Genomic DNA, 22340 nt, shown 5'->3' on the forward strand with positions numbered 1-22340 from the left:
TTCATAGCATCCTTTGCAGCAACTTTGCAAAGTTTGTTATAGGCCTCTTGAAGATTTGCATCTTCAGAGAGTTCTCCATCAAAAGGGTTCTCTTCAACAGATATGCTCTCATCAACTACAACAGTAGCAGTGAAAGCAATGAAATTTCCATCCTCATCACAATCAGACTCATGATTAGAAACTTCACCATCACTAAGGGTCACAGCCATAGCCTTACCCTTAGACTTCAAATAGGTTGGACATTCAAATTTCATGTGTCCATACCCTTGACATCCAAAACATTGAGAGCCCAAGGAATTATTGGAAGATTGACCTACTCTTTCTCTAGGCTTATCATTGTTGTTAACCTTAGTGGGATCATGCTTCCTAAAATTTCTAGGTTCAGCAGTATTTGTGCCTCTTGCCTTTCTATTGCTATTCTTGAGAAAGTTTCTAAAGTTCTTGGCAAGATAGGCAATCTCTGTAGCAGAGAGTTCATCATCAAATCCACCACCTTCAACATCATCAACTGACTTAAGAGCCATTGATTTGGATTTGGTAGTTTTGGGTAGATCCAACTCATAGGATTGAAGAGATCCTACAAGTTCATCAACAAGGATGGAGTCCACATCCTTGCTTTCAATAATGGCAGTCACCTTGGGTCTAAATTTTTCAGTCAAAGATCTAAAAATCTTCCTAACAATTTTAGGTTGATCATAGATTTCACCCAAGTTAAAAGCAGAATTAACAATATCATTCAATTTAGCATAGAATTCATCAAAAGATTCATCATCAGACATCCTAATGCTTTCAAATTTAGAAGTCAATTGCTGCAATTTGTTTATTTTGACAGCCTTTGTACCTTCATGCACAGTCTGGAGGATATTCCAAGCAGTATGAGCGATCTCAACATTCGAGATTCTCTTAAATTCCTCCATAGAAACAGTGTTAAAAATCGCATTCATAGCCTTGCTATTAAACGAAGCTGCTTCTTTTTGATAAGTTTCCCACTCACTAACAGAAGTAGTGGGTTTCTCCCATCCGTATTCAACAGAGTTCCACACCCTCTCATCAATGGATTTCAGGAATGCTTTCATCCTTACTTTCCAGTAAGCATAATTATTCCCATCAAAGTGAGGAGGAATAACTAGAGAGTGTCCGTGTTCCATGACAATAGGGGTCAAGGATCAGCTCAGTGATCAAAGGATCAACAACAAAAAGAGCTACCCGCTCTGATACCACTTGATAGTTTTTAGACCCCTTAAACAATTGATTAAACCTAGGTAATTAGCCAAGTTGTTACTTAGTCCAATTAAACAAGTCTAGGTTATCACAATATAAAAGATCAAATCATGCAAAGCAGTGGAAAATAAATAACACAAGATATGATCATCTAAGAAACCAAACCGGTAAAAACCTAGGGAGGATTTGACCTAGCTATCCTCAAGGTAAACCTAAATCCACTATCTTGAAAGAATCGAAGTTCATACAATAAGACTTACAAGCCCCCACGCTCGACTTCTTATTGCTACCAACCAGTAGAACTTACTGACACGAGCACGTGCAAGCTCCGAATCCACGGACTCCTTCTTTCTTAGATTCACCACCAGCTACAAGCACACTCGCTTGTGTTTTCTTTAAGCTTCAATGGCAGCAACTGAATTGATCATCAAGGCGTAGATAAATCTTCTCCTTGAAAACCCTAAGTTTGTGTAAAGGAAAGCTCCTCTAGATCTCATAAGAGATTTACACAAACCGCAAATATGAGCAACACTAAAACGTGGCTAGGGTTTGCCTTTTATACTTAGGACAAATAAGAAATCCTAAAAACGTTTTAAAACAACTAGGGCTGAGTTGGACGAATCTGCAGAAAAGCATTCTGTCCGAGCTTCGATCGGTCGAGCCTAAACTTTGATCGATCGAGCCAGGCCGAAAGGCACAGTGCTTCCTACTTTAACTCGATTCCAACTTTACATTGACACACAACTTTGAGCTAGCTTTAAATACTTCTAAACACATTGTTTTGATCATGGTTTGCCAACAATACACATTAGGGTTCTGAATACATAAAAACCTAAACTTTAGAACCTAACAATAATCAAGGATTGACCATATTATCTTTACATAACAAGTTTATGTACCTTGTTTAGCTTTGATGAACTTACTTATTGCACTTTACTAGTTGAAGATTTGCAGTGCATGTTGTGTGGGAAAGATGTTTATGGTTTTGATCACTTTGTCTTGATCTTGAAGTCACATGTCTTTGACTGTCGGACTTAAACCTTTAGAGAAAGGCATAAATAACCATCTCATCACTGTTCAGTAGTCAATCATGAACATCTTAGTGCATATCGTAAGATTTTGTACTCGAGAAAGTGTAGCACATGCACAAAAAGAACAAAATGTGTAGCCTCAATTTAAATGCTAAAATTGGTGTGTACATTATTGGACTTAATGTTAAATCAATCAAATAAAATTGGTGTGTACATTATTCCGGCTATTTTAATAAGTTTCTAAATAATTAAAATTTGTGTGTACAATATAAGGCAAATTAAGAAACTTACATGATTGCAAGCTTATTTTCTAGGAGATGTGGGAGTTTTATGATGTAACTCTTTTGGTGATAGTCTCTTTCAAATTCTATGTGATGAATTTTGTAGAAATTGTGATTGATTTCAAGTTTTTGCTAGTTGCACACACTACAAAAGTTACTCTTTGCTAAACTTGGTACATTATATTGTGTGTGATCTTGTTTTGGCCATCCAAGATTAAAAGTTCCTTGATTTTGATGCAAAATGTGCTTAATATTTGAGTTTTGGAGACAAATTGGTTGAAAAACTTGTTTTTGGAATATCTGGGTTGAATTCAAGTGTTTTTTTTGAAAAACTTTTAATCTCATACTCATACATTTCATTCATAAAATATTGTGCTTTGAGGAGTTTCTGCATTAAATTGATCTCTTTTTCAAAAATTTGATTTTTCCATGCATTATTTATGTTTAGGATTCACATGTATTGCATTGATTTTTTCTGTATCCATCTTGTAGTTTTGCAGTCATATATCTCATTGTTTTCACATATAACATGCATACACTTTGCTAAATTGGGTACTTAACTTGATTTAAAAATTGATTGATAAATTTTTGAGTTATGTACTTTTTTGTATATGCTATTTTTATGTGTGAACTGTAGAAAATATTTTTCTTAAGAGATATGATGAATAATCAATGTGTAAATATTTTTTCTACTCTTGCAACTGTTTATGGGTCACATAGTGTCAAATGTGCATTTATTGAAAGAGAGACTATTTTTCTTCATGTGTATCCTCAACTTAGTTGTTAAGTTTGGATTGTGTGTCTTTATTTTCCCCACCTCCAAAATTTTTCCCAAAACTTGTTTTGTTTTTCCTATTTTTATAGGGGGAGAAGCTTGTTTTTAACCCTTGTTGTTCATAGGGGCAATTGTTGCTCTTCGTAGGGGGAGTTGTCTCTATTTTCTATAGAGTTGAATTGTTTTGTGTTCTCTTAATTGTCTATTTTCTCTTAACCTTTGTTACTCTTTGTTTGAGTTATCTTTGTCAATACGTGACAAAAAGGGGGAGATTTAGATGAAATGTGGGAATATGTGTGGAAAATACAAGAATGTTCTGTTTAGGGGGAGTTAACATTGTTTTTGATGTATCTAACTTAGAAGGAGAGTTAGTTTGCATATTTGTTGATTTCCTGTTTTTGTTTTTCTGTCACACATGCAGTTATGCATTTTGTTTAGTGTTTCAGGAAATATATAGATTGATTTAATTGAGCTGCTGTCTACACTTACAACTGATGGATAGTAGTTAGGATTGAATTTGTTTTATGAGCATTTGTTTTGTAAAGGGCTTTTCCTTATAAACTTTGAGTGTCTAGTTGTGTTTTGTCACAGATTGCCAAAGGGAGAGTTTGTTAGATTCTAAAGACTTAGGTTTTTATGTATTTAGAACTCTAATGTGTATTGTTGGCAAACCATGATCAAAACAATATGTTTAGTCGTGTTTAGACTTGCTCAAAGTTGGTTTGTTTATGTAAAGTTGGAATAAGCTGATGCAAGAACCATTTAAGTTTCTTGGCCTGTTTCGATCGATCGAAGCTTAGGCTCGATCAATCGAAAATCGGGTCAGAGGCGTTTTTCTGCAGAATTCCAACTCAACCCTAGTTTGTTTAAAACGTTTAGGGTTTTCTAATTTGTCCTAAGTATAAAAGGCAAACCCTAGCCATGTTTTGGTGTGGCTCATATTGCTGTTTGTGTAAATCTCTTGTGAGATCTAAAGGAGCTTTTCTTTACACAAACTTAGGGTTTTCAAGGAGGAGATATTATCTACACCTTGATGATCAATTCAGTTGCTGCCATTGAAGTTTAAAGAAACATAAGCGGGTGTGCTTGTATCTGGTGGTGAATCCAAGAAAGAAGGAGTCCGTGGATTCGAAACTTGCACGTGGTCGTGTCAGTAAGTTCTACTGATGAGTAGCAATAAGAAGTCGAGTGTGGGGGCTTGTAAGTCTTATTGTATGAACTTCGATTCTTTCAAGATAGTGGATTCAGGTTTACCTTGAGGATAGTTAGGTTAAATCCTCCCCAGGTTTTTATCAGTTTGGTTTCCTAGGTGATCATATCTTTGTGTTATTTATCTTTCTGCTGCTATGCATGATATGATTGTTGTGATAACCTAGATTTGTTAAATTGGACTAAGTAACAACTTGGCTAATTACCTAGGTTAATCCAATTGTGTTTTTAAGGGGTCTAAAAACTATCCTTAATGGTCTAATGGCACCTCCTTGAGTATTTGTACCTAGAGGTGAGCAAGAACACATCTATGGTCAACCCCTCCAATGCTGTGTCAAAGCTTTCGAACAAAAAAAAAAAAAAAAAAACAGATTCACATCATTATGGAAAACTCTTAAGCGAAAATTTAAAAATTTGCATGATATCTTCTGTATAGTAGGAACAGCTCCATATCATTATAAAACTTTTTGATCCATCAAAATTAACGTGTGGATAAGTCCTAAGCGATGATTTAAAAATTTGTATAATTGTGTTATCTATTGTTTGTGAACCACAATTTAACTCTCTACAATTGCTTTAAAAATAAGGCCATGGGATGTGATGTTGAATGGCATAAGGACTCGAGTGTGTTTTTATCATCACCAATTGATTTTGAGGTAGAGTGGCACAACTCACACTTCAAATTTATTAAAAAAATAAACAAATAAAAAATTACTAAAAAATTAGACAAACAATTATTGAATAAACAAATAAAAAATTACTAAAAGAAATCCCCACATACACATTATATTATTTTATGCATAATATGCTTTAAAAAAAAATTCAATGATCGTTGTTATATTTATATATTATTAATATATACTAATTTAATGGTAAATAACAAGTTGAAGAAAAGTAGTGCCTGATAGTGTTATCTACTGTTAGGGGATTACAATTTAACTCTCTACAATTGCTCTAAAAATAGAATTACGAGGCATGATGTTGAATGCCATAAAGACTTTAATGTATTTTTCTCATCATCAATTGGTTTTTAAGGTAGAGTGACACAACTCACACTTTGAATTTATAAAAAATAAACAAATAAAAAAATTACTAAAAAATTAGACAAACAATTATTGAATACATACAAAATTATATAATCAAATAATCACTTACACTTAATCTTTTATAATAATAATAAAAAAAAAAGAATAAATTACACTTTATCATCCAAAAAAATCCCCACTTATACATTATATTATTAAATGTATAATATGCTTTTTAAAAATCAATTTCAACAATTGTTATTATATTTATATATTATTAATATATACTAATTTAATGGTAAATGACAAGATGAAGAAAAGTAGTGCTTGAAAGTATTGAGATTCTGAAAAATAATTTCCTGAACGACTATCTGTTAGATTAACCTATTACCGTGGGACAAAGATGTAAAGAAGTATAAAAAATAAAATAAAACTGCAAACTAGAACAACTAAACTACCTGCGCAAATAAAACTGCAAACTAAAATAACTAAAGAAATCAGAGAGAGCCAAATCAGCCATGGCCTCACAGTCACAAATTCACCAGCTTCACTTCCTTCTTATCCCTTTAAATGATTTATTACCTTAATCAATCCTTTATAGAATCTCAATCAATCTGTGATTAATTAGAGATTTGTAATTGTAACTAGCTCTCTATTATAATTAGATAGCCTTTGGAATTCCCTTTTTTTTTTTTTTACAAGATAGAATTCTACTATACCTTAATCTATGTGTATATATGTGTGTGAAACTTTCTCTTGGAGACTTGAATCCCGGCCCTTATCCCTCACACTCCACAAGCACTTATAGAATGATCATTGCGCCAAGGGTGCGCGGTGATGATAGCCTTTGGAATTCTGAAACGGAACAAACTCTTAACCTCACTAATCACGTGCCAATATAAGTTCACGTGATATTACATATTAGAGATAAATGACTAAAGCTCGTACGGAGTGTTTGGATTCTGTGGGTTAACATGATTGGTTTATCATGTGTAGCATTGAGGGTTGTGGTAATCTATATATATATATATATATATATAACCGAAACTTCTGAAACTCCCACAATTTTTCACGTCAGCACAGTATTAAAAAAAAAAAAACATAAAACGAAAAAAAAAAAATAAGCGAAGAAAAACCTTTTCTAAAACCCGATAAAAACCTATCTACTCTTCTTCCTCTCTCTCACCCTTTCTCTGTACTTCCCTTCATATAAATTTTTTCCCATCTGCAAAAGCACTCAAAGCAAGACTTCACAATTTTTGACCAGCAAAGTTCCAAACCAAGTCCAAAGGTTCACCGTAAGTCCAATACTTTTCATTTTTATTTTGCAATTTTCTTATGATTGTATTTGTTTGGTGAGAAATTGAGGGAAAAGAAAAGGGAAAAATGGGTTTTGGATCCTGGGAAAGAATGAGAAATTTGAGGGCACTACCGTTAAGATATGGTAAAAACCTAAATAGACGAAGGCTACGCCCCAGCCAATTCAGAAAACTGTATCAATCATCCTCTAGAGAAGGTGTAGAAGAAGAAGGAGGAGGAGGAGGAAGATGAGAGAACGGTCTCACCACCCTATTACCTTGTGATTCAGAAAACCTATTGAGCAGTCTTCTTTTCGTCTTTCCTTTTTCACTGTTTTTTTTTTTTTCCATTGATTTCAGGATCAGGTAGTAAGTTTTGCCCTTCTGATTGATTTTTCATGGTTCCAAAAATCCCCCTACAAAATTCTCTAAGCAGAAACCAATGGCTGTCTAAGTGGGTATGTATTTCTTATTTGAATTGTGATTGTGAGAATTATTGTTGATTGAAGAGATTGGCAGTCAAGATTGGGTTTCTAGGGTCGTTTTTGAGAAAATTCAAATAAATTTTTTGGTGTGTTTTGTTTGATTTGTTCATGTGTTAACAATTAATGATTTGGGATGTCATTTAAACTTCAAACTGATTTTTTTTTTTTTTTTGGTTTATGAATATTGATATAGGGGAAATTCTTTTTTTTGACAATGAATAAGGGAGAGCAAGGCAAAGGTGACGTAGTAAGAGTTAAGGCATTGTAACTTGCAAAGTCAGTTTGTGGATCATGGACTCATGGAGTGGCTAATGTAACAGGTATAATCTGAAAACATGGAATAATTTACGATATTTAAAACAGTGAGAACTATAAGTGGAAGAAAATTACAACATAATGAAATAAAATAATATCAAATGGAGACAAACTACTCATAAGAATTAGGAATATTAGAAGGCACAGATTAATGCTGTGCGAGATCGTGACATCTCGTTTGTGAAATATGACATTCGTAAGTGCCATAGCTACTTCTATGTTGCATTGGAAAGTTATCATCATTAGTTTTGAGTTTGACCAATTTGTTTTTACTGTGTTTTAACTCAGTTTTATTTTTAGATAATATTCGTCTCATATATTTATTTTTTTATTGTTTAGGACTGTATTTGGTTCTAAAGTGATGGTTTCACTCTCTAATATTCGATGAAATTTGTTTTTTTTTTTTTTTTAATTTAATTTTTTATCGTGGTCTCACACTGTTTTTCTCTTTGTTCAATCAAAATGCAAAATTTCAGTTTCAGGGTCATCAAAGTTGTTGGTCAACATACTGTACTCATGGGTCTATTCGTTGGGAACTAGATTGCTTGAAGGGATGAAACGGTAAGTGTTTTTCCTTGAATCATCTTTTTGGGTTGCTTTGAATTAACTAATTTTTTAGGTCTTCTTTTGGTGTTGCATGACACATGTTTGATGAAATTCATTTTATACCGAAGTAAGAGATTATACTAAATTTAAAATGTGAATGGTTGATGTGAGATTTAATTTTAATGTATATTTGTGTTGTTAGATCTATTATGTGTTTAATTTTTGATTTTTTGGTTCTGTAATGGACTCTGTTTCAAGATTTGCTTTTGTTATTGTTGGCTCTTTTATGGTTTTATGGGCATATTCTCTCCTTGCATGGATCATCAAGATTCCAAACACGTTTGTAGAAGTTGTTGTATGGGTATTCATCACTTACTATGTCATTGGCTTTGATCCAAGTGTTGGAAGTTAAAAGATAGAATAAATAAATAAAATCATGCTACTTTTTTTGTCAACATACAAAGATATGTTTCACTTTTTCTTTTTTTCTTTTTCTATTTCAAATTATATATTTTCTCATGTTCATATTGCAGGTTTTTTAGGCAGTACCTTTTGCTTTTACTTTAACCAGATGGCTTCTACATTATTTCGCTTTATTGGGGCAATTGGTAGTGGGGACCTAATTCTTGCCAACACATTTGGATCATTTGCATTGGTCATGTGGTTTGCTTTGGGTGGCTTTGTCCTGTCAAGAGGTATAATTCAATAAGTGGCTTTTCTTTTATAATTGTGCAAAATCTTTTCTATTACTTCTTATTTGGGACAAAATGGCCTTATGCCCTTTTCACCCAAATTATATAGCCTTATGCCCCTCTTTTCAAACTAATTAGGGAAATGCCCCTCTTTTGTAACTCGATTTTGAAAAAATTGAGTTAAAAAAAAAAAAAATTTGGAGCCCTATAGTGACGTTTTTAAGGACCTATAGTGACGTTTTGTAACTTGATATCCATGAAATCGAGTTATAGGCTTTATTGCCTATAACTCGATTTCATGGATATCGGGTTACAAAAATTGCCTATAACTCGATTTCATGGATATCGGGTTACAAAACGTCACTATAAATCCTTAAAAACGTCACTATAGGTCCTTAAAAACGTCACTATAAGGCTTAACTCGATTTTGAGAAAGTCAAGTTTCAAAAGAGGGGCATTTCCCTAATTAGTTTGGGAAAAGGGGCATAAAGCTATATAATTTGGGTAAAAATGGCATAAGGCAATTTTGTCCTCTTATTTGATTGTGTCCTCCCATAAAGAACATAAAGAAATGGTGGGTATGGGGTTATTGGATGTAAATTACACATCTAGCCTACTGTATTTGCTGCAGAATGCGATTTTGGGTGTTGGTCCATTTCTTCAAGACAGTGCATGGGGTTGTCTTGATCTAACTGATTGCAAAGGTCAAAACCTTAAGTTCATGAATTGCACTTCATAAGTCGCAAAAAAACAAAATATATTTTTAACATTGTCATAGAACTCACTCATTCATGGCTAATTATAATTTAAAATGTAGTTTCCTTCATACTGATGATCCATTATCAACACATGACCACATATACATGGTTGTGGAACTTGACTAATTGATATTGATTGTGTCTTTCTAATTGTTTTTACAATAAACTTTTGATACCATTTTTCGATATTTGGTTGTGTTATGATTGGACTAATTGTTCTAATAGTTGGTGCATGTTAACAATTAATTGATTAGCTTTCTACAAGATGTGAGAGTTGGTCATGGTATTATTAGATGGGAAAAAGAAATTAAAAAGGTAGATCATATAAAGTGCGATTGACGGATTTGCTTGAAAACTTTAATTTTTTGTAGTTGTAGTTCTTTTATTGACAAGCTTTGGTTTCAAATTAAAATTTCAGTTTTGATTAAGGCAAAGAGGAAGATGTTGTTTTTAATAGTAGGCCATTTAGCATTTACCATGAATTCTAGATAAGCATTGTTTAAAACATATATCTTTCTAAATTAGAAATATCTAGAATTTACAGTCAACAAAAAAGAAAATGCAACACTTCTCTACTTTTATTTTCATTAGGGGTGAATAAGGTGAATTATATTTGGTCACATGTATTTGGAAGTACACTAAAAATATTAAAATGATATAAATTCTTATATCATTCATTTATTCTTGCATTACATTTTTTTTTTCCTTCTTTATTTATTGGTAAATTTAGGGGTCCAAAATTGAGGTAGATTCCATGTATAGGTTTTTAGTTTTGATATAAGGCTCACTTTGTGGGTATGTTTGCTACGTGTGTGTTTGGCAACACTTATTTTTGTCAACTTATTTTACTATTTAGCTTATTTTTGCTACTATTCATGGGCTCACTGCACTTTTTTGTATTATTCATGGGTCCTACTGTACCATTTCAGCTAATTTTTACTTTTATCTACAGTACTTTCAGCAAAAAGTTTTCAGTTTCAGCAAAATAAGCAGATTCCAAACAGACCCTACATATTAAGGGCCCGTTTGGTAGAGAAGTTTGAGTAATTTTGTTTGTAGTTTTTTGAAATACATGTCGGTAAAAAAGTGTATGGAAATGTGTGTAATGTTGTTTAAAAACTGAGAATGAGTTGTTTAACAATTCTACCAAACGGGGCCTAAGGTTTTTGAGTTTTCAATTAATTTCATGACTATAAATTCCATTAAGCAAAAACATATGAAGCAAAGAAACAAAAACACCATAGCTCTTAATAAATTAAGATGCAATCTTTGTAACATTAACATAATTATGAGAAGATAATTTATTATTTGTGCACATAAACAAAAACCTCATGGCTCTTAATAAATTAACATGCAATCTTTGTAACATCAAATGCGGAAAGGGTCTTCACTGCCCAATTAAGATCTCAAAAGTGAGTTTGGATTTTGGGTTTTGGTATTGTTAACTTCTTTGCTTAATATGTTTTTGCTTGATGGAATTCAATAGTTTGACAAGTGAAAGTTTCTTCATATGCCACATGTCCTAATTGTTCCAGTTCTTCAAAGAGTTGACTTCCTTAAAAGTGAGTTTGTATTTTTGGTTTTGGTTTTGTTTTTGTGGTTTTTGTCATTTTTATTTAATACAACATTTCTTATTTAGTGTTTTTATTATTGCATGGGTTTGAACATGAGAAATGAGATTATTGTAATTGCATATAATTTAAATATGTATCATAATATAATATATATATATTGCAAAACTTTCCCGTGCATCACACGGGTTAGCGACTAGTTATAATTTATAGTGAAGGTCCCATCATGCTGTACCAGTAGTCTATACGTCTATCATGGGTCAGGAGATTGAGTTTGGCTTACCTCTAATGCTATTTTAACTAGAATCTCCTTTTGTTTTAATAAAAAATTGTCAAACTAAATAAAATGTAGAAATTAAAATCGACTACTACTTGCCAAAGTTGCCATATGCATTATATATATATAAAATAATAGGAGATGTCTAGTTAAAAAAGTACTGGAAGTAAACCAAACTCCAGATAATTAAGTTTTAGATTTTGCTTTGAATAGGAGCCATTGGCCTTTGGAATGGAAAGTTCTAAGGTTTGAATGGAGGGATTAGAATTGTTGTTGGGAACTTGGGATTGATTGAAGAATGAGAGTTGGTGGTTGAATGTTTCAACAAAAAGAATATGTGGCTGAAGTTTTCCGAATGCAAAAGGTTTATCTTATACCACTAACATCTATTTGTTAATGTGTGGAAGTGGAACTTCAACTTGAACTCTTGAAGGTTTAGCTACGCCTACCATTCCGATGTGAATGTTTGGACCAAGAACGTCATTTGTTTCTTGTTCCACCTCTCCGATGTCAAATAAATTAGATAGTGGCATGATATAATTGACATTGGTGATGAGGTAACAACTACCTCATCACCAATGACTTTCCCTTGCATAGCTAGAGAAGAACGCGTCTAGCCAATGACCTTAGTGGTTTAATGGCACCTCCTTGGGTATTTGTACCTAGGGGCGAGCAAGAACACGTCTACGGTCATCCCCTCCAATGTTGTGTCAATGCTTTCGAAAAAGACAAAAAAAGAGCCAAGAATTTATTATTTATATCATTTGTATCTTCTAAAGTCTAAACAACAATGACACATCAATATAAGAGTTTTTGATCAATTAGAATTAACGTGTGGATAACTCTTAAGCAAATATTTAAAAATTTTCATGATATCTTCTAAATAGTAGTAATAGATTCATATCATTATAAATTTTTTTGATCTATCAAAATTAACATGTGGATAAGTCTTAAGTGAGGATTTAAAAATATGTATGATAGTGTTATCTACTACGTGGGAATCACAATTTGACTCTTTATAACTGCTCTAAAAATAGAGCCATGGGGCGGGATACTGAATGCCATAAAGACTCTAGTATGTCTTTCTTATTACCAATTAGTTTAGGGGAGTAGCACAAATTATAGTTCGACAAGTAGTATCAGAGCCAAGGACATGAGTTTGAGTCGCGGAAGTATCATTGTAAGAGGTGGATATTTTATCACCAAACAAAGATCTCCACTTACACATTATATTATTTTATCATTTTTATGCATAATATACTTTTTTTTAATCAAATTTCAATGATCATTATTATATTTATTATATATTATTAATATATACTAATAATATACGCGTATGACCTTCTAGTAGATTGTAACCTTGGACAAAGAAATAAAGTAGCATATATAAAAAATAAAATAAAACTGCAAACTTGAACAATTAAGGGGGTGTTTGATACATGTATTTGAAAACATGTGTTTTGTTGTTTGAAAACATGTGTAGAAATATGTGTGGTGGAAAAAGTGTGAAAATACGTATAATGTTGTTTAAAAACTAAAAACATGTTTATAAACAAGTCTACCAAATAGCCCCTAAACTACTTGCACAATAAAACTGCAAACTAGATCAACTAAAGAAATCAGAGAGAGCCAATTCAGTCATGGCCTCACAGTCACAAATTCACCAGCTTCACTTCCTTCTTATCCCTTTAATGTCCCAAAGCCATCTCATCCCTTTCACTGAAATGGCCAAACTCTTTGCACACCATGGCGTAAAAGTTACCATTGTCCTCACACACCTTAATGCAGCTCGGTTCAACACAATCCTTGAACAAGCAAAAGCCTCAAACCTCAACATTGAATTCGTTTCACTTCGTTTTCCTGGCCAAGAAGCCAGATTTCCTGAAGGATGCGAAAACATGGACGCCCTCCCTTCTCTCAACTTAACACTACAATTTTTTGCAGCAAGTAGCATGCTACAAAAACCACTTGAAAAGTGGCTAGAAGAGTTAGAATCTTTGCCTAACTGTATTATTTCTGATATATGTCTTCCTTGGACCACAGAGATTGGCCTCAATTTCAAGATTCCAAGGCTTGTCTTCTATACAACAGGTTGCTTCTGTCTAGTGTGTAATCACAACATATCTTGCTCTAGGGTGCTCGAGGGAGTCACATCTGACTCACAGACATTTTTGGTTCCCAACATCCCAGACAGGATTGAATTCACTAAGGCCCAGCTACCTGCAGATAAGAGAACAAGTTCGGATGAATCCAAAAAATTTATGAACCAACTTGAAACGGCTAAGCTATCTGCAGAAGGGTTGGTGGTTAACACATTTGAAGAGTTAGAGGCAAGATACGTGGAAGAATACCAGAAAGGGGGCCAGAAACTTTGGTGCATAGGGCCGCTATCTTTATGTAACAAAGCGATATCTGATAAGTTTGAAATAGGAAACAAGACCTCCATTGATGAGTGCAATTGCTTGACTTGGCTAGATTCAATGAAGCCCAACTCTGTCATTTATGTTTGCTTTGGAAGTCTTTCTGAATTGTTAGCTTCACAATTAGTGGAGCTTGCTTTGGCCTTAGAATCATCCGACTATCCATTCATTTGGGTTATTAAAAGGGGAAAGTATTCCGAAGAGTTAGAAAATTGGTTAGTTGAAGAAAATTTTGAAGAGAAGATTAAAGGGAGAGGTCTTATAATTCGAGCATGGGCACCACAAGTTCAAATACTATCCCATTTAGCAACTGGAGGGTTCTTAACGCACTGTGGTTGGAATTCTACACTAGAAGGAATAAGTGCAGGCGTGCCTATGATAACATGGCCTATGTTTGCTGAGCAGTTCTACAATGAGAAATTACTTGTCGAAGTTTTTAGGATTGGTGTGAGTGTAGGAGTTAAGACTTCTGCGGACTATGGGGAAGAGAAGGATAGGGTGTTGGTGAGGAGTGAGGATGTGAAGAAGGCAATAAAGCAGTTGATGGATAAAGGAGAAGAGGCAGAAGAGAGAAGAAAGAGAGCTAGAAAGCTTGGAGAAATTGCTAAGAAGTCAGTTGAAGAAGGGGGATCTTCTTACATGAATGTGAAGAAGTTGATCCAACATATATCAGAGAACAAGTCAATCATCAGGTGATGTAAAACAAAGTTTTCTATGGTCTTTTTGTAAGCTAGGGAATAAAAATCAAGGCAGATGAATGCTTAAGTCGATAATTTTGTTCCTTAAAAGTGCTTTACTTTATTATTTTGTTCCTTAAAAGTGCTTTACTTTTTAGTTGATCTTCTAGCGTAGGAATATAATGGTATTGTTGTAATGCTCTTCTAAATTTTATGATGATCATCAATCAATATCAATATTATATATAAAAGTAGAGACTTCATGTAAGAGAGTATGAGATCTTGCCATGTGACGCTTTATTAGAACTTTATTAAAGCAATTATTGCATTTGACCTTCTAAATCACCTTCGCTTAAAAACTAAATTCCAGCATCCTTTTAGAAATTGAAAAGATGCATATTACTTATTGCTTTAGCAAAATCCAGTTCACCTCTTCCTCTTTCTTAACTCTTTAGTTGCCCTTCAAATTAAATGCACACTAATGTATTTCTTTTGAAATCAATATCTATACATATCTATAGCCCTTAGAGCTTGCTGGAAAATAAATCAATGTAATAATTCTTTGGAAAATAACTCAAATCCCATTAGATACCTCTGCCTTTTCTTGCTCCATTGATGCCAATTTGCTTGAACCGTTATATCTTCTTCTTGGAGTTTGCTTCGGATCCCAAATTGAATCGTAAGGTAATTCTTCCACTAAAAGGTGGGTATATAATCTCTAAAAAACAACCCTTTCTCTGTTACTTTCTTAAAGTTTTGCTTTGTTACTTTGATCTCTTTAATTTTTACTTTATAATTTTGGTTTGGATGCAACTGCCTTTTAGTTACATGCACGTAAATTGTTTGATAAAATAGTTGAGTGATTTGCTGTAGACAACAATTAATGCAGTAATAGCAAACTATTTTTCGTGTGCTCATATTGTAAATTGCAGGAATACACAATAAATATGGTTGTGCTAGAGGTAACGTTGTAAATTGCTTAAAATAAAAATTATTTTGGTTTTGCTTTTTTTTCTATAATGTCTATGGTTTGCTTAACTTGATAATTTTGTTACTAGACCAAGAACAAAATAAAAAACAAGACAAAATAATTCTACGACTATGAAATTTATGTTAAATGATGTCCATTTTGCAACATTTTGATTGTGTATGTGTGAGAGATATTAGAATAATTCAAAACATTTAAGAGTAAATTGGTTGGTTGTAGACTACAAAAAGGAAAGGAGAGATCAATCATGACATAAAGAGTCCAGAGTTAATCGTTGATCCTATGTGCCACTTGGCTTTGATGGTCTTGATTGCTGCTAAACTTCCTGTAGGTCTCAATAGGAAAAGGTAAGATTCCACTTTGACCTTTGAATTAATATTTTGATTTATTCTCATCACATTTATTTCTTTCCTTTCCTTTTTCAATTTTATTATAATTTATGATTATGAGTAGGTAAGACAAGTGGACGATGTTGGGAAATAGATAATGTATGTTTGTTGCCTAGATATGTGTTATGATAGATTAAAACAACACCATATGTATGAAATCTTTTACAGTGGTTTGCATTTGAGCAAAGTGTGTTGCTCCCTATTTTGTTGATAACATTAATCCAAATAATTGTATCTCTATGTTTTCATGTGTTTGATGGAAACACCCATGAAAAGGGTTGACAAGAAAAAAGATGGACATGTTTGTTGAATACGTCTTATTACTTTGTTGGTAAATCTAATTGATAAATGGGTTTTTAGATCTGAGAAAAACCATTCATGTGTGTTTTATCAGATTTATTGCAAATACAAAGATAGTAAAATGATTATTTTAAGGTTATGGGAGTGGAATTGTCTCATTCAAATAGGTTTCTGTTGTGAAATTTTAAAGTACTCACAAATGTTCGAACCGTACCGAAGTATAGTTTGATAAGAACGAGGTCGAACCCACAAGAACTTGAATAAATATAGGAAAATTAATTCAGCCTTAACCAAATTAATCATAATCTAGTTTAATAAAAATTGGTTGTTTGCAATTAAATAAACTAAACAAATAATTAAACTAAGCAAAGATATAATATAAAGCATTAAAGAGATGTAAACAATTTAGAGAAAGAAATTAAGATTTTGGAATCCGTCTTGTAAGTCATATTAGCATATATTTATGATCATTAATTTTTCCCAACCACTGCATGATAATCTAGAAATCAATCTTGCTATCATGAAAAATATTATCATTAAAACTTCTACTTAAATATCTAAAGCATGCTCTTCTTCACTTCCTAGGTATAAAATCAAATCATCAATCATATCCATAACCAAACAAATCACAAGAGATATCCAATTTTAAAATCAAGAAACAATAAACCAAGCATTCAATTAATTAAGACAAATCTTAAATCATGAGAAAAACATGATTGAAACTCATATCTAGAATCTCATCTTAGTCAATTGATATAAAGTAAGAACAATTTAAATTATTAAAGAACAACTATTATGGGAAAAATCAAATCACATAAATATTACTGATAATCCTTAACAAGGTTTCATATTATAAATTTAGCTACTCATAGTAATTGAAAGAAAACACAAAAATAAAATACTAAGCATTAAACTAGACAAATAAATAAAACTAACTATCATGAAAGAAACAAAACAGCTCTTTATATGTCCAGCCCTCAGCCCACACACTATCCTTTCTTTTTTTCTATTGTTGGCTCATATTTATATATCACACAAAGACCGACCTATGCCACTTAAAAGTGAGAAGCTGCTTGACACATTCTTAGTACAAGTCGGACAAGGACTATATTTATTATTAGTTGTAGGCCACACGTCTAGGACATTAGAATTGGGCCTCACTTCTCATTCTTTAATTTTCAATCTTTCTTTTCCTTTATTCTAACTACACATCACGCCTGGATTGGGCTTTCTTTCATTCTTCTCTTTTATTTTTCTTTACTTCACTAGATCTCTTCAAGGTTAGGCATGACTTTGGGCCCATCTTGTAGCATTTGACTTCCACGTGAATTGCTTCTTCAATGATTTTTCTATTCCTTCTCTTTCATTAATTCCCTTTATCATGTATCACCTATAAAACAAAGATTCTTTATATTCAGTCACAAGATAGCTTAAAAGTATGGCCAAAAATGCAAATATTAGAGTATTTTATTATATAAATTTCATGCACATCATTTTCTATCTTTCAATTATCATTCTTTGTCCAATTTTTTTTTTTTTTTTTTTTAAATTGATAGACAAAAATCTCTTTTTTTTTTTTTACTTTTGTAGGAATTTATAAAAGATGAAGATTGCATCACCTAATTGCGTGGGTGCTGAGCATTGTGGTGACAATTGGGAATAGATGGTGTGCATCAATTTAGATGTGGCAGCCATGTATGTTCCACTCTTTAATGTTTTTTTTTTTTAGCTTTTCAATTCTTTCCCGTGTGTGTATTACAAGTCAATTCTTTCCATTATTTTTATTTTTATTTTTATTTGTGTGACTATTATTTATTCCAACAGTACTATAAGCATGAATTTTGTAGAAAGGTATAGCAAAATCTGCAAATTGTTTGAAATACAAACTTATTTGGTCGTCTATCTAGATCTTCACTTTGCCACTTCTTTTTATCATAAATCAAACATTGACTTTCTAAATAATGTATTTGTACTTTTGCTTTCCTATAAAGTGTTTTCAAATTTAATTAATTGGTTGAGTGCCTATACTAAGTAATTAGTTTATTGTAATGCGTGCATTGAAGATGGATTGTGGGTTAAGAACAAGTTTTTGGACTAGGTTTTACTTTTTAGGATAATTATATCTTATTATATTCATTTAAAATAGGTGGAATTATATTTATGCAGATCAGAATTGCTGATACCCAAAGTATCCTAAATTAACATTACAAGGCTAATATAAGGAGACTCAACTCCATGTTACAATGACTTCTATAAGGGAGAGTGTCGATGCCCATGTTAATGAAGGATAAAGTCCTTACACCTTTCGATCAAATGTCCAAAACCACCATAAAATTGGGTTGTTACTTCTGATGGTTGAAGAAAAACCATGTTTTGCATAGCCAATGAGATTGATAACAAGCTAACTATTTTGCTTAGACATGACTCACTATGCGACCTTGACACTGCTATATATAGTTAAAATATTATTGAGAATGCTTGATGAGTTCAATGCCTTGGTTAGAAATTTCATATGAAAAGTGATAGGTTCAATGAGTCGAATATGTACAACATACGCTTGCATTTAATTGGGTTCATGATCAACTGATGGTAGGGAACAAAATATTCCTACTTGCTTTGAAGTTTCAACTATAATTGTAAGTGATTTTAGCAATGAAAATATCCACCATTTGTGTTATAATATATGTACAACATTTTCCAAAATCATCTTACATAAAAGCTTATAGCATTATCTGTGCATTGTGCAGGCAACTTGCTAGTTTCTCTAATGTATGGTGAATTCTACATTTCTTTTATTGAGTCTTCAAGCTTTCTTTCATTTTCTTGAAATTGCATGTGCTTTCAATTATTTGTATTCTCCGATTTGCTAATTTCATACTACTTATACTTAACTTTATTTTCCCTTTCCATTAAAATAAAAAAAACACTATTTTCCTTTGACCATGGAAAGATTACATTCTTTTTGGGGTGGGTGGTTACAAACTACCACTAAGAGCAATTGCATTAGTTAAACTAAAATATAAAATGTGGAAAATTTTACACAATATGACTTAAAACTAACCCACATTAGCCGGTGTAAAAGTGTGTAAATATATAAATTAGTTGCAGTAACTGTGTATATTTACATGGCTATTGTAGCTGTCTAAACCATTATTTTATTAATATCCTATTTTTTATATTATTCTCACAACTTTTATTCACTTGCTTTTTCTCTCTCTTGCATCTCTCGTTCTCTTCTCTCTCATCTTCGTTCTCTCCCATATAAGCTCTCACCCATCACTCTCTAGTCTCTTCTTTTTTCATCTCACTCCTTCTCTCTCTTCGCCTAAACAACAATCACTCTATGCCCATCCCTCTCTATACATAGATTGGTTTCATTTGATTGTTGTGAATGACCTTAACTAAGATTTAGAAGAACAAAGGAGGCTTCTTTGATTTTCTCCATGGCATTTTGTGTTTCATGGTGGTGTTGTTAATTTGTTGAGATAGACTTTTGTGATCATGCAAATTGTTGTTGTGGCTAAAGTCGTGTTAGGGTTTATGCCCTAAAATCCAATTTATTGGCATGTCATAAATAATTAAATTATTTAATTATATGAGACTATTTATTAATGAACTAATGAGACATTATCTTAGTCTATGAGATGCATAGTATGTGATTTATGTGAAAAGTCACAAAAGATATAAATCACAGGTTCTTTGTAAATTCAGAATTTTAATTCGTAGTCGGTGATGAAACTAGGCATTTCATCTACAAAGACTATAACATATTAACTAAGATGATATGTCTTAATCATGGAAGTGGAGACTTCTAGTTGATATGTTTTAAGAGTTAAGACATATTAAACTGGATCGTTGTGAGATTTATTATTCTCCTAATGACTGTCAAATGAATAATAAATCTCACGACTTCAATTTATATCAACTCTAAATCCTGAGAGAATAATAGACTTGATCATGAGGTGTAAGTTGCTTTGATATATCAGGAGTGAGATCTATAAGACACGATCAAAACCTCAGTATGTTGGGCAGTCACATTTAGTGTTGATGGAATATATATTCTCAAGATAGAATTCATAATCTCTTAAGGGAGATATAAAATATTCCCTTTAGATAAGTTTAATAGGCTTGGTTATTCAGAGTATTGAGCCCAACCACTTTAGTAAGGAGTTACTAAAGTATATATTTATGAAATTGGACTTCATAAATATATGATGAATAACATAAAGGATTAAACCGGGTACTTAAGAATTAAGATGTATCTTCAAAGATGCAGTCAACATTTATGATTTTGTATTACTACGAATATTTTAATAAAGGGGTTTTATGTATAATAAAGTCTTGGGATATAATTTGTTAATAAGGCTTAGAGTGCAATTATATTTATATAGTGGTATTAAATATAATTAATGATAACTTTGGACTTGTCAAAAGTTGACAGAAAAGCCCAAAACCCATTGGAGCTAGAGTCTTATTTGTTCCCTTTGGTCCCATCTCAAGCCACAAACTAAAACCCAATTGAGTATGCCCAAAAGGCTAATCCAATTAGATAATCAATTTTTATTTAATAACAGTTAATAAATAAAGTAACTACCAAGGTAGTTAGGATGTATGTATGCTGAAAAGAAAAGAAATAAGTTTTTCTCCACAAGGAGAAGAAGAAGAACTTTCTTTGAGAATCAACGTACAAAAAGACTGATTAAGAGACCACACTTCTTGGACATCATGTGGAATCGAGATGAAGGTCAAAGGTATTCTCAAGTCTTGGTTTTGAATTTCACTGCATTAAGGTACACTTTCTATTTTTTGTTATAGAATTCAAGGTTACATGTTATCTCTCATGAATGAAGTAAATCTGTGATTGTTGTTTCCGCTGTGTGTTTTGTATGAGATACAAAACCGGATTTTCCAACAAGTCGAAGTTAAAAGAAAAGGTTTTTTTTTTTTTTTTTTTTGAGTGATTGGAGCAAAGAGAGGTTTATTTGGATGGGGATTTTATTGAGCGATTGGAGTAGAAGAAGGTTGATTTGAAAGAAAATGTCCATGGCATAAATTTTGAGCGAAAATGTCTTTTGGGTGAGATCAATGATTTGATTGGGGTATCTATTTTGGTTTAGATTTGGGTATGAATATTTGATATTTGAGAAGTTGGTGGGTTTGTTGAGGATCAATGATAAATTTGGCTACTAGTAGCAGTAGAATCATAATTTGATTTTGTCAAGTTTATGGGTTTGTTTTAGTTTTGCTTTGATATTTTTAGCTTATGTTTGTTTTTCTAAGAAATTTTTAATCTTTTAAAGAAAAATTTGGATACTAATATTTTGTTTTGATGTTGCTTCCTACTGGAAATTTTGGTTTATGGGGCCATGGTTTTTGGTTGAGGAAGAGAGAGATATAAGTTAAGAGAATAAAAGAAAAAATGGTAAAAAAATAGTATTTTAATGAAATGTAGTGTAAAATAAATTGCCTGATATGAGTGTTTTGAAAAGTAGTTGTGTAAAATAGAAAAAAAAAAGGTTTTTATTATAAAATGGATGGAATTTTTTACAAGAGCTGGTGTGAATGCTCTAAACCCAAAAGTTAACAATTATTTTAACATTAAATTTTTAGATAGGAGGTAGAGTAAACACAAAAGCTCTTTAATATCATGATAAACTATCAATTGTCCACACAAGCAATTCTTTAAAAAAAAAAAAAAAAAAAAAAAAAAAAAAAAAAAAAAAAAAAAAAACAAACAAACAAACAAACAAAAGCCACACAAACTTAAATGAATAAAAAAATTATTAAATTAGGTATTTAACCATTATTGTGATAAAATGAAAGAATACTAGGGAAGAGGTGAAGAGCAATTTTAATAACAAACTAAGTTGTAATCATTCAGTTCTACAATTTATGTTTTATTTTTACAATTATCACACATACACTATATATGGCAATAAGATCTAATCACACAAACTATAGAAAAATCTTACTAGATAAAAAATTTGACATTACAATGAAAATATGAAAATGTTGATGTTTTTGTAATTAAAAATATTAAATTTGATAAATTCATTGTCATGTATAATAACACACCTTAACA

The 22340-nt window shown here is 32.1% G+C and overlaps 1 protein-coding gene across 3 annotated transcripts in view; it reads left to right on the forward strand.

Annotated features, from left to right (window-relative positions):
* Positions 1 to 18160, forward strand: part of LOC126692245 (UDP-glycosyltransferase 73C3-like) — a 74236-nt gene extending 56076 nt beyond the window's left edge. The window contains exons 3-5 of one of the 3 annotated variants that reach the window (XM_050387776.1): positions 13576 to 14596; positions 15789 to 15916; positions 17849 to 18160. In XM_050387776.1, coding sequence (XP_050243733.1) covers positions 13576 to 14596; positions 15789 to 15825 — 1058 coding nt within the window. In that variant the 3' untranslated portion in view covers positions 15826 to 15916; positions 17849 to 18160. Of the gene's footprint in view, positions 1 to 13262; positions 14597 to 15788; positions 15917 to 17848 lie in introns of all 3 variants that reach the window. The other 2 variants (XM_050387775.1, XM_050387774.1) reach the window with 2 other exon arrangements.
* Positions 18161 to 22340: the final 4180 nt, after the last annotated feature.

This window comes from Quercus robur, chromosome 7, assembly GCF_932294415.1.
Source record: "Quercus robur chromosome 7, dhQueRobu3.1, whole genome shotgun sequence".
In the NCBI taxonomy this organism is placed as follows: Eukaryota; Viridiplantae; Streptophyta; class Magnoliopsida; order Fagales; family Fagaceae; genus Quercus; species Quercus robur.